We start from the raw sequence: 13,150 nt of genomic DNA on the forward strand, positions 1-13,150 counted from the left end.
GTTCTCTTGAACCCAGGACTATACATGGCTTGATATATAACGCTCTGAAGTTGTTTATGGAGATGAACCAAAAACTCTTTGATGACTGCACCCAACAGTTCAAGGCAGAGAAGCAAAAGTAAGTCCAACAGATGAAGTTACAGCTTCCGGCCGCCATATTTATTGCACTAGCCATAGCTCTGAGTGGGGAGAGCTCCTCTATAGGAGGGCACATAGCTGCATCATCTAGCTTGTAACAGCTTAGCGGCCATGGCAGATCACACAGGGAAATGCAGATACGGAGTTGTCACCTCCATGGCATGTGTGCTTTGTCGCTATGCCATGGCTCATACGAGTAGCAGATATCTTATTGTGCAGTGTGGGTCTCCAGCATACTCTTGAGTTGTGATATTCAACGTCTGGAGGACCACAGGTTGGAGACGCAGCATACAAAGGTAGTCTATGCTAAAGGATTAGAAAAACATGGCTGTTCTTAAAGGGATATTCTCATCTGTTCATGTATAGCATATTGATAGATATGCCACACGTCTAACGGGTTCCTCTGGGACCTGCTCCCATCTCAAGAATGGGGCCCCGGTCTGAATGAAAAGCACGGCTGTGACGGATCGCCTGCCACCCCGACTGAGTGCCTCCTAATGCTCGCCAAGGACCATCCGCACCGCACTTGACACCATACCCACCGCAAACCCCATGAACCGCTGCAGCTTGGTTTGGGGTTTCACCGTACTCCACCCACCCTGGACCAAAGGCCGGGCTCCAGCTTCCAGTGGTTGAACCTCTCCTTAGTCCAGAGAGCAAAACAGGAACAGCTCTTACAAAAGCTACGGATTATACTCTGGAGAGAATAATGATTATAGCAATCCCCAGAGTGTAGTTCTCCAATCCCCCAAACATGAGCCCAGACTTCATGAAGGGTAGAACAGGACACTTTAATGCCAGCACTCACAATTTATACAATTCCACAGGCCAGAGGCACACCCCCTCTGCCTGTGATACAGTTAACTAAGACCATAACTAACTCAGTATACATATACAGTTCAAAAAGTCTAACAACATAACTTAATCAAACATGAACAGCATGCAAACAGACATCCCCTCCCCAGTGTTTTAATGAAAGAATAGAATAGGGAGAGAGTAGACACATGTGATGGGATTATCTCCTGAGTATATCAGAGGGTGATCTGCTCCTCTACACCAGAGTCGGCTACTTAATCCAATCACTAACACAATAGAACAAAGGGACAAATGAACGAACACATTCCTTGGGAGCCTCAGCGCAGAGTTAACCATTTTTGTCCGTCACATTTCTCCCCTCCCAACAGTAGACTAACCAGGTACCAGACCCCCAGCTGGTCTTGACCTGTTAGTCAGACCAGATGAATCCATGAAGCCAAAACCAGAAGTGGAGCCTCCACAGACATGAGGTAGAAGGGAAAGATCTGCTCCTGTTCTGTGTTTAGAGTTGCACCTGGTTTTGGCTCACAAATCACTGATGGAAATCACTGACTAAACACTGAAGTGTGAACAAGGCCTAACAGTTTCCAACTGGTCCGCTTGACTCTTGTGCAGGAGAGGGATGCCACCCATATCATCTCCTGGGTAACCACACTGCCGCTGGGGAGAGAGGTTGGCTTCATCTTCTCTCTGGAATGCCCTCTGCTGCTAGGGAGATTGACAGATTGTCTCCTCTCCCTTTATAACACACTGCCACCAGGGATCTGAGCCGGCTGCTCCGCATCCCTGCAGGGCTGGTGGAGAGACCTTGGTCCCTTCTCCACCTGCTGTCTGTGGGTCCTCCCATAGTGCCTGGTATGCATCATCCAGCTAGGTCTCCTGCCATACCAGGGTCTCGCGCTCCGACACCCAGCCCTCTAGGGGCTGCTCTCCCAGTAGAGGCATTCGCAGCTCCAATCGCATCCGCATCTTCTGCTCCGCACTGGGGAGACTCTCACCCGCCGACGCTGCACGCCCTCCAGGGCCTCGTGCCATATTCCTTTCCGGACTGCATCCCTGTAATCCGGGTGATCCTCTTCATCACGGAACGCTGTCCAAGAACTAGCTAATTCCATGCTGCTGTAGCCAGGGGCGCTGTACGAATACTAGCGTTGCCCTAATTATAAATCCACACGTTACCGGTGTCTCTAAGGTGCTGCTCCTCGCACTAGGAAGCAATCCCACTGCTGCCACCAGTACTCAGGAAGAGTATGTCCGCCTCTGTATTCTTCCTCACTCGGGAGATATTGCAAAACGCTGGTCTTTAGCTCCCAGTTTTCCCCAGTCAGTGTAGGTGAAATAACGTCTGCTTTATTGAGCAACTGCACGAACGTATATACAGAAAGTGATCAGATGAAACTGTAATCCCATTACATCCCCCTTCCCCTCCCCAGACATTCTGTCTGCACCACACCACAGGGGTCCACCTGCTAAAATAGCTCCAGACAGCCCTAGCAGGAGCCTCGCCAAAATATCATTGTCCTGAGCTCTTTCAGAGTACAATGGGATATAACGAAGGGGGGGAGGGGGTGCTGACAGTCTTGTGATATCAAGTTACACAGTATAACATAATTACACGTATCCAACACCAATGCACATTTAACTCAAACTGATGGCCATGTCGTCACAAAATAGCACAGTGCCTTTCCATTTAAGCCCATTGGCTTCAACAGAGCTGAGCTGCAGTAGCAGACACTAGCCAGGGGTGGTGCTGTTCTTTGAATAAAGCAGGCATGTATTTCTAATGCGGGACCATCCAGCAGTTCTTATACCGTATGATTTACTGCCTAGTTTGATTTATGTAGAGGATTTTGATAGGATTGCAGGACCCGTTTTATAGATTATCTATTTTCTGTATGTCTGCCTTCCAGGGAAAAGCTAAAGCTAAGAGAAAGAGAAGAAGCTTGGGTTAAAATTGAGAATCTAGCCAAATCCAAACCCCAGGTGTGTATTGTGATAACTTTATATCAGGGGTCACTGAGCTTTTTAAGGGTCCATTCATACACAACTGATTTGTTGCAGATTTTTTTGGGGGGCTGTCCGATTTAATCTGTACTGTACTCTGCTATTTCTGGCAGTTTCACACAGATGAATGGAGAAGTAGCACATGTGCTTGACTGTTGCTGCATTCACTTGGTGGACTCCGGACCCCCATTCTAGGGATCGGTGGGGGTCTCAGCCATTTGATCGCTACCAATCGGATACGTATCACCTATTCTGTGGATAGGCGATATATCATTTGAGAACCCATTTATACCCCATCATGTAAAATACTTTTCTCGCCCAGTTTCCTTGGGGGACACAGAAGCACGTTAAGCCCCTCCTCCACAGCTATACCCTCAGCCTGGAGAGAGAGACTGTCAGTTTTTGCTTAGTGTCCAAGGAGGCAAGACACTCCCTGCTCTGCAGGGCTGTTTTCTCCTTGTTTAAATTTTTCTTGATGCCTTCGGGTGCTTCGCCTTGGTGCTGTGGTCCCTCCCCTCTTGGACTGCTATTGAACGTCCCAAGGTCTTCTGTGTCCCCCAAGGAAACTGGGCGAGAAAACAAGATTTTTGTATAACTTACCAGTAAAATCTCTTTCTCGCTCTTTCCTTGGGGGACACAGCACCCACCCATTCTTTGTTCTTCTCTGCACGGTTTCCAGGTTTGTTTTACCCGTTGGGTAGTTGGCTTGTTGATTCCACTTTTGGACTTTGCCTTGTTCTCACTACTTGGACACGCAACTGACAGTCTCTCTCTCCAGGCTGAGGGTATAGCTGATGGAGGAGGGGCTTAACAGTTCTCACTTAGTGTCACGCCTCCTAGGGAGCTGAGCTATACCCAAGGTCTTCTGTGTCCCCCAAGGAAAGAGCGAGAAAGAGATTTTACTGGTAAGTTATACAAAAATCTCGTTTTTTGTTGGCTTTGTCTATTATATATCTCCGACCTATTCATCAGCGCTTTACAATTCAGAAGGAACATGTAGAGACCAAATCAGTCATTACAGAGTAACACAATAGGAATGAGGGTTCTGCTCACAAGAGCTTGCAATCTCTGAGGAAATAGAGGTGATACAAGAGGTAAGAGTGCTCAAGTTGGACATTGGTCCAGCCATGTTTTATACAGAATAGGGTAGAACACATACATCTGCTTCAGTCGGTCACCAGTATCTGTGTATATACATTAGGGCGCAGGCATGGGTGCAGGGGCTGGCACGGGGCGCAGGCATGGGTGCAGGGGCTGGCACGGGGCGCAGGCATGGGTGCAGGGGCTGGCACGGGGCGCAGGCATGGGTGCAGGGGCTGGCATGGGTGCAGGGGCTGGCACGGGGAGCAGGCATGGGGGCAGGAGCTGTATGTGGGCAAATAAAGTACATGTAGAGTACTTTGCCCTCACCACCCCTGCTGTTCTCCTTTCTAATGTCCATAGCCCACTCGGATAAGAATATATTTTTATTTTTTTTGTAGTTAATGGTTGGCACTGCAGATGGTTTCATGGAAACGGCAGCAACTGTGTTCATCGCCTATAGAATTGGCTGCTGCTTCCCGTAATCTCGGCCTTTTATCAGCAGGTCCCTTTATCTCTTATTGTGTCAGAAATAGCCGCTAACTGAAGCCAAATGCTTAAAAATGGAGAGCAGCCACTGGCGGGGAGAGTGACAGGCCCATCCTGTGGTTATCGCTGACAAGTAGCAGTGTTTACAGAGCGCCCCCCGGGTGCCCTGTGTGTGGGGGGGGATACTGAGATTCCAGCACTCCTTGCACAGAATCCAATCTCTTGTGTGGGTCACGGCTCAAGTTACTGAATGTGTTAGCTCAGCTGGCTGTTAAAAAAAATATAATAATAATAATAAATAAAAATTGCGGTTTCTTTTTTAATTCTGCTAGATTACAAACACTGAAATTAGTCTTGGGGCTGTTATCCTGCTTTCTGCAGATTTGGAATTGCATTGAAGTCTATTGTTAGGTGAGGTGTCAGTCTTAAAGGGATTCTGTCATTTTCTGAGTGTAAAAATATATATATATTTTTTTTTTACACTCAATAAAACCACTCAAAGCTATGGGACAGATATATTGCGGACATGCTAGCGGCGATCTAGCCGTGCATGTCCGCATCTCTATAGGGTAAAAAGAGGTGACAGAATCCCTTTAACTGTAGGCCTGGCTCCGCTGCAATTTTTGTCCGCTTTAAAATAAAAAATAAAAAAATCACTGGTTAGGCCAAGTTCACACTTCAGTTATTTCCATCAGATATTGCGAGCCAATACCAGTAGTGAGGCCTACTCAGAGAATAGGTGTAATGTAAGGAGTTGCTGACCCGCAGCTGGTTTTGGTTCACAATGCCTGATGGAAAAAACTGAAGTGTGACCTCGGCCTTACTTCGTGGTGATGCAGCCACATTGCTTCCCTATGGGGGAGTAGGCGCTGACTAGAGCTTTTTTTCCCCCCATAGGGAGATGCTGGATGTTGGAACCCTGCTGGTCAGACGTTGCTGATCATCTTCTTCTTTTTGCATAAAAAAAAAAAAAAACTGAGTACTTTCAGAAGGCATGGGAGGAGGGAGGATTTATACTTTTCCAACCTGTCAGTAGGGTTAACCCTATTGAACCTGGCATACTGTGGGGCAGGGTTGATCCTGCCGCTTAAAATGAAAATTATACCAATCTTGAGAAAACTGGTTGTAGTGTTCCCAAGAACAAGTTTTTATTCTTCATGCAAATTAGAGCTTCAGTGCACCAAGGGCCGGGGTCTAGCCACTCGGTGCACCTCAGCATTCCAGTGCTGGCCCCGCCCCTTTGGTGCTCTGAAACTAATTTGCATAAAGAATAACGGATTTTCTCAAGGTGTCATTGTAATCCTCAAGATCAACCCTACCAAGGAGGTCTGCGTGGTTTAATAGGGTTTATCCTGCAGATTTTTTATTTTTTTTCCATCTCCATAAGGGACTAATGTTTTACATGTTGATTTTATACTTGTGTTAGCTGTTTGACACGGTAAGTAAAGCATTTGGGGTACAGACAGAACTAAGGGCTTTTCCAGGGCCGGCTCCAGGTTCATGTGGGCCCTTGGGCGATAAATCTCAGTGGGCTCAGTATGACCCCACAGTGGCCCTCTATTCAGAATAATGACACCCAGTCGCTCCCCATTCAGAATGGCCCCCAGACTGGGGGGGTTTATACTGTATGGAGGGGGCACTAGGGGTCATTATACTGTATGGGGGGGCACTGGGGGTCATTATACTGTGTAAGAGGCCCTCACTATATAGAACTGACTGGGCCCCACAGCAAATTGAACAGTGGGTTCACATCACGTTTTTCTATCTGTTTGATATATACAAAAAAGGTACCTTATACGAATGTGCAGCAAAACACGTTTTTGTATACGTATCCTGCAGAGTCCAGTAAAAAAATACATACGTTAACATATGTTTTTTTACTATGGAACTGTATGGTGAACGGCCGCCACTGTACGGCATCAGTCTGAGGCATCTGTTAATGTATACGTTTTTGGTATACATTAAACAGATGACAAAACTGTTATGTGAACCCAGCCTTAGTGTCAGAATAACCACCAGTACACAGCGGAGCAGAGAGGGGGGGGCTGCCATGTACTGACAGAGCGCACAACCTGGTCCTGGTGGTCAGCAATCTGCAAATTTTCCCCACTCATGCCAGGTCTAAAAAAAGGTGGCGTGGGCAGGGGGTACAGTTATGACCATCCAGTTATTGGATAACACCTCCATACAGTGACTGGATACTTCCATACAGTGACCAGATAGAACCGCCATACAGTAACTGGATAACACCGCCATACAGTGACTGGATAAAAGGGTATAAGAGGACACAGTACAGGGAATGACTATGGGCACTGTACAGGGTGTGGTAAGGGGGCACAGTCACATGACCCTGTGATGTTAGAAGGTCCTTATGGTGCATGTGGTTTAGACACCACCATAATGAGAGGCAGATGAGTGAGACAGCGGCCTGGGGAGGTGGAAGGGGCTCTGAGGGGGATTCATACAAGCGGCAGGAGGTCTGTGCAGGGCAATAGGAGATAGGCGGGTGAAACAGGAGCTCTGGATACATGAGGAGACAACAGGGGCTCCATGAGGATGAGATTGGACACGATCTGGGGGGCAGGTGCCATGGAGGCAGTAAAACTACATAGCATGAAGCTGCTGGTCTACAGCATCCAGCAGCAGCTTGAAGAGTTCCTTGACCCCCCCCCCCCCCCCCTGTAAGGTGCTGCAGTGAAGAGGGGGCGTGTCTTCTCTGCTGCAGTGAAGAGGGGGCGTGTCTTCTCTGCTGCAGTGAAGAGGGGGCGTGTCTTCTCTGCTGCAGTGAAAAGGGGCGTGTCTTCTCTGCTGCAGTGAAGAGGGGGCGTGTCTGAAGCTCCACAGCAGGGAAGCTTGTAAGGGGGGCAGCGGCAGCCGACTCTGCGTGCTGCTAAAAAAGGCTTTCATGTGACTTAGCCCCAGCAATGAGCACTTAGATCTGTATTGATGGAAGCGCTCATAGTGGAGCAGTGGGCCCCAGTACTTGCCCGGGTATGCCGGGTGCTGACGCCGGCCCTGGGTTTTTTCTATTTCCCCAGTACCTGATCATATCGCCAGAAAACCCTATGACCCTATCCATGGGGGGGCGTCCCCCCTTTCATGCTGCGGCCACTCTTATGCGGCTTTTCTTTTTACCCTTCAGCTGATTACTACATTATTACATTTCAGTACCCCATATATACTGACACGTCCGCTCTGAACAGTCCTGTTGCAATGGAAACCGATGGACCTTTACTTGAAGATGTACAGATGCTTAAGAAGACGGTGAGGGAAGAGGCATCTCAGGTAACGGGCTCTTCTTCTGATGCAGCCTTGACACTGATTTATCATAATTTACCGTCCCTTTCATTCCAGCATGCTAGTAAATCTGGCTGATGGGGTCGCCTTGTGTCAGTTGCTGATGAGGGACAAATGCATGGATATATACAGTATGTGGTAATGTGGGGGAACTCTTAAAAGGGTTGTCAAAAATAGCTTTTTTTTTCTTTTTTGCATACCATTCCCGTCCCGCCAGAGCGTACTTGCCTGCTCAGTCGATCCCTGGTTGTCTTCACTGAACTCTGGTCCCCGCGTGTAAACATCAGACTCAAATGGAGGTCAATGACTGGCTGCAGCAGTGACTTGCCGTTTGGCGACACATGGGGCCCAACATTGACTGCATTGACCCCTGTCCGAGCTGAAAGTTTACACGCGGGGACTGAAATTCAGTGAAGACAGCTGGGGACCGAAGGAGACTGAACCCCTGGACAACCTTCCCCCCCCCCCCAAGGAGGTAGTTCCCACTAAGTGCGACGACAGAAGTTAAAGGGGGGGTGCAGCCACTACATATTGATGACCTATCCTCAGGATAGGTCTTCAATATCTGGGGGGGGGGGGGGGGATCTGACTCCCCGCTGTTTAAAGCAGAGGTTGTGCTTACACTGCGCGTCTTGGGCAGTGCAGCGCAGTGTAACTACAGGTGCTTGTTCCATTCGCTGCACCTCCGCTGTAAGCGAGATGGCGCACAGTTTGGCCTCGAAGAGGAAGCAGCCCTCGCACGAGCGCCACCTTCTCCTCTATAAACAGGTGATAGACGGGAGTGCTGGGAGTCAGACCACCACCAATCGGATATTGATTGCCGCACTGCCCCGTTAAGTGATGGCGGAGATCTGAAGTTGCCTAGTACAGGGATGCTCAACCTGCGGCCCTCCAGCTGTTGCAAAACTGCAACTCCCAACATGCCCTGATAGCTGTAGGCTTCTAGTACGATGCTTTGCAGGAGAAGCAACCGGTGATATGATTGCCTAGACAAGAAGGGGTGCACATGGTGCCACAGGCAAACCTTGCTTGTGTGACCAGTCCATTTCATACATGGTCATAGCTTCTATAGCAGTATGAAAGTTTCTTATCCTGTTTTTTTGTTTTTACCCCTATTTCCAGGCTCAAAAAGATCTGAAGAAGGAAAGACCCCTCGTACGACGCAAGTCAGAATTGCCTCAGGACATCTATACCATGAAAGCCTTGGAATCTCATTGCAGAGCTGACGATTTAATAACACATGACGGGCATTAGACTATGACAGTTATAATATTTTGTGGATTTTTTTTATTTTTATTTTTTTTCCCGGAAGCAGTTACACAGCATTTTTTCTTTTTTTTTTGTGCCATACCGGTCTGTTTCATGCAGTCAGTTTTCTTCAACCCAGTTCTGTAGGCAATAACCTAAACCGATGTACAGCCTAAGATCAGATGTTCAAACAATGGTAAAAAAATATAAAAAAATACACAAACTTTTTATCGAATATGCAGAACATTGGGTTACGTGTTAATAGCCGACCCACTCCAGCGACTGCTTACACACAGTTACCGGTATCCTACAAGAGGTGGACCGTCTGTAGACCACCACCCACTTCACCGCGATCGCGAACCACATGACAGCCATGCAAAACGACGATGGTGCTGCAGAGAGACCTCTCCTGTACTGGTCCATGTTACTAACCTTTCCTGTTATCTCTTTTAACAGAGTGTCTGGTCTAATTTCAACTAGGGGAACAAAAATGGAGGCTTTAACTGCATGTGCTGCATAGAATTTTATGGGCTAACTTTTTTTTTTTTTTTCCTGTCTATGCGTTTTTTTTTTTTTTTTTTTTTTTTTTAAATCCTTTCTTCAGTTATGTATATTGTTTGCTTCAGACAAGCCTCTCATTCTGTTAAAGTTTTTTTTTCCCCATGTTTTGAAAGCCATATTCTTGTCAGTCGCCGTCATCCTCATATATATATTTTTTTAAAGTATTACAATGCCATTTCTAGAAAGTGCACTAACCAAGCCGTTGTGTTACCATTGGGTCAATCAAGCAACTTAAAAAGAAAAAAGGAAAAAAAAAACAGGGAAGAAAAAAAATCAAGGTGATAAAAACAAACAAAAAAATTTGTGTTCAAAAATTTGTTCTTGAAATAAAATACAGTTTCACTGCTGATCTTGTTCCTGGGCACGGGCGCTGAGACTTTTTATTTAACTTTTTTTTTTCCTTTGCTCTCGTTTTTTACAGTAGATCCTTAGGGGTATTTTGTTGGTTTTTATACTCTATCTGCCAGTAGCATGCATGCAGACGGCATAGGCTGTTGGCGGCTGATAAATGTGTACCGTATATTTTTTTGATTATTTGCAAACGTTTTATATAAAGGGGCTGAGTACAGTCAAAGAAATTGTAATAAAGGAGGATGAGGACGATTAAGGTGGAAGTCCGCAGAGCTCACCGTTAAACAGGCTGTAAATATGGGCAAATTGCTGTTTAACTTTAGATGCTGCTAAACATTCACCAAGGTTTCATGATGGCAAAGCGCCGAAATATTGTGCTGTTATTTTTTGTAGATTTTATTTTTGGCCAGTATTTATTTTTGCATTTAAAAAAAAAATCATTTTTTTTATATATATATTTCTTGCCACAAATTGTAAAGTATTAAGAGTCAAATGTCTCACGTCTGGCTTCAACAATCATCCCTTCTGGTCCTCTGTGCAGCCATAGGCTTGTGTAGGTGACCATCGGCAGGATCCGATGACAGTGGGCACAGGGGCCCACTGGAGATCAGCCTAGCAGGACTTTGAGGGCGGGCAGTTTCTCCTTGCATAATCCAACCCTGGTGCTCTTGGCTTGATACCCATGCTCATACAGACTGGACAAACTTTTTTTTTTTTTTGTTTGTTTTTTTTCTATGACCCCCCTCCTACCCAACTAGAAATTAAAGAATTGTTTTTTCTAGATCCTCCTAAAGCAAATCTAAAACTTGGCAAGCTCTATTCACTTCAGAGGTCGGCAAAGTGATAAAACTTGCACCAGACCAAAGACTTATCTGCCATCTTAATGCCTATGCCAAGCTTTGCTTAGATTGGGTCTACTGAAAACATTTTAGAAAAAAATCTGATTTATAAGGCCAAAGGTAGTAGCTGGCATGGTTTGCCTTCTGTCTGCAAAGAAGCGGTAATGCAGCTCGACAGAACAGTACCACTCGCACAAGTCATGTGAGACTCGTTGTTTCCCCTAGCAAGTCCCTAACCATCTCTTTTAGGCCTATTTATTACCGCCGTATTAATCAGATTTTTGTAAAAAAAAAAAAAAAAACTGCCACCAACCTGTTATCCATGACGGTACCGGGCTCTTTGCGGTGTTTTGCATCATGGAGAAGAAGATGTTTGAAGGCTGTACTCCAGTACCTGTATAGAGTCATGGGGGTGCAGCTGTTTTTTAAGAGAAGTCTGTATGGGGACAGTGTATCTTTCAGGCCGGTTACATTGTCACAAGCCCCATTCAGAGCATGTGTGCGCGAAGCGAGGTGTAGTGACCTGAGAAGGCTTGGGATGACGAGGTGCATGGGCCAGCCTGAATTCTCTGTAGACCAACTCCACCCTCGTGACTCGGGCACATGTACACATCCCTTCACACTCCACACGCTGCCTAACAGGTTGGCGACAGGTTCCCTTTAAATATTCAGATTGTGCGATCTTCCAGGACGTGTGTTTCAGCAAAGTCGTTGCCGGTTTGTTCCCCTCCTGTTAAACTTGAAGTATCGCTTTACAGATCCTTTCACGTTAGGAGCAGCGACGCCATCTTTTTAAGGGACACTGGGTGCTTGTACATTATATGTATATATGGTATACCATTGTTTGAACTTCCATCTTTTGCTGTTTTTCTTTTTCTTTTTTTTTTTTTCTAGTTTGGTTGTTTGATTCCAAGGGCAATGTATTTCTTTAAAAAAAAAGTTAAACTCCCCCCCCCTCTTCTTCCTGACCTACCTGCTATAGCCATGTTTGTTTGCCTGTGTAATACTCCATTTCTACCAATCATCTAATATTGTCTAGATATTATTTGTGCTCTTTATTGATGATTTAACATTCACCAAATAGGGGAAACCCTGGGGGCTGCTTGGAAATATTTTTTTCCTCTTAGAATTTTTTATTTTTATTTTTTTTGCCATAGAAACAAACAAAAATGACTTTCCGAAAATTCCATACTTGGTCTCGAATAACCATTTTGTGTTTTTAATCTTCCTGGCCCTGTAGACTTATACCAAACTAATATGTATACCATGGGGGACAGGCCCGGTAGATTTTTATTTTTATTTTATAAAAGCAATTTTGGTGACTGTTTTTTTTCTCGATAAAGTTTATTGTACACACCTTTCAGAGATTTTACCTGTACATGAGGAATGTCAACAGTACCATGACGAGTGTCTTTTTAGTGTGGCTTTAGTATGGCTTCGTTTTAATATTGTACATACATTGTACTTTGTTTTATGGTATTAAGTAATAAAACTTTAGACTTCATATTTTGTACAAAATGGTCCTGTGTACAGATTACCGCTTTAAAAAAAAAATAGCTTATATTTTGTTTTTTTGCACACTGTAAATTTTAACTGGATTGCCGCCATTATCTACAGCTAAAAATAGTGATTTGGGGTTTTTAACAGGGTGGGCGGGGCTATGAAAAGGGGGTGGGACCTACCGTTTCTGTAGACATTTCTGCATAGCACTTCATCTACACGTGCTGTTGACAAGCTTTCAAGCTCTTGGTGTATTACTTGGAATCAATAAAGAATATGACTTTCAATATGGCGGCTGTCATCTTGTGAGTTATAAGGTTTAAATAAAGTTGCAATTCTATCCAGGTCAACCGATTTGTGATTTTGTCACTTATGTTGATCCAGAGAAAAAGTCCCTGGGAGAGGTAGTTTGACGTTGGTCCTTCCTCACTGTATAGATTCTTGGATTAAATCCTCCTCCTTTTAAAGGGGTTGTCCACTTAGGACAGTCCCATGATGTTTAAAGGGTCCCTTGACGGGGTGTCCCACTGCGGGGAGCTCTATAGATTACGGAACACCTGACAGCAAGTGGTTTCTGCAGCGCCTCTACAGGGGAAAAGAAGTATTACACAGTTCTCATTGAAATCCCTGGGCTGTCTGTGTAATGTTCAGGTGTGTTGGGTCCTCCAGAAGTCCTGAATGGGAACTCGTCCTAAGGGTCCATTCACACGTCTGTAGTGTATTGCGGATCCCCCATAGAATTGCCTATTCTTGTCCGCTTTACCACTGCAACCGAGCCAAGAGAGGACACGTCACTATACTCTGCGATCACCTGAATGGCTGCACAG

General features: G+C 45.7%; 1 protein-coding gene across 2 annotated transcripts in view; it reads left to right on the forward strand.

Annotated features, from left to right (window-relative positions):
• Positions 1-12,327, forward strand: part of PPP2R5C (protein phosphatase 2 regulatory subunit B'gamma) — a 72,886-nt gene extending 60,559 nt beyond the window's left edge. For both annotated transcript variants that reach the window (XM_044271456.1, XM_044271457.1), the window contains 4 exons: positions 17-118; positions 2,865-2,937; positions 7,696-7,812; positions 8,947-12,327. In XM_044271456.1, the coding sequence (XP_044127391.1) occupies positions 17-118; positions 2,865-2,937; positions 7,696-7,812; positions 8,947-9,078 (424 nt within the window). In that variant the 3' untranslated portion in view covers positions 9,079-12,327. The remainder of the gene's footprint in view (positions 1-16; positions 119-2,864; positions 2,938-7,695; positions 7,813-8,946) is intronic.
• Positions 12,328-13,150: the final 823 nt, after the last annotated feature.

The sequence above is a fragment of the Bufo gargarizans genome, chromosome 11 (genome assembly GCF_014858855.1).
Source record: "Bufo gargarizans isolate SCDJY-AF-19 chromosome 11, ASM1485885v1, whole genome shotgun sequence".
Lineage (NCBI taxonomy): Eukaryota > Metazoa > Chordata > Amphibia > Anura > Bufonidae > Bufo > Bufo gargarizans.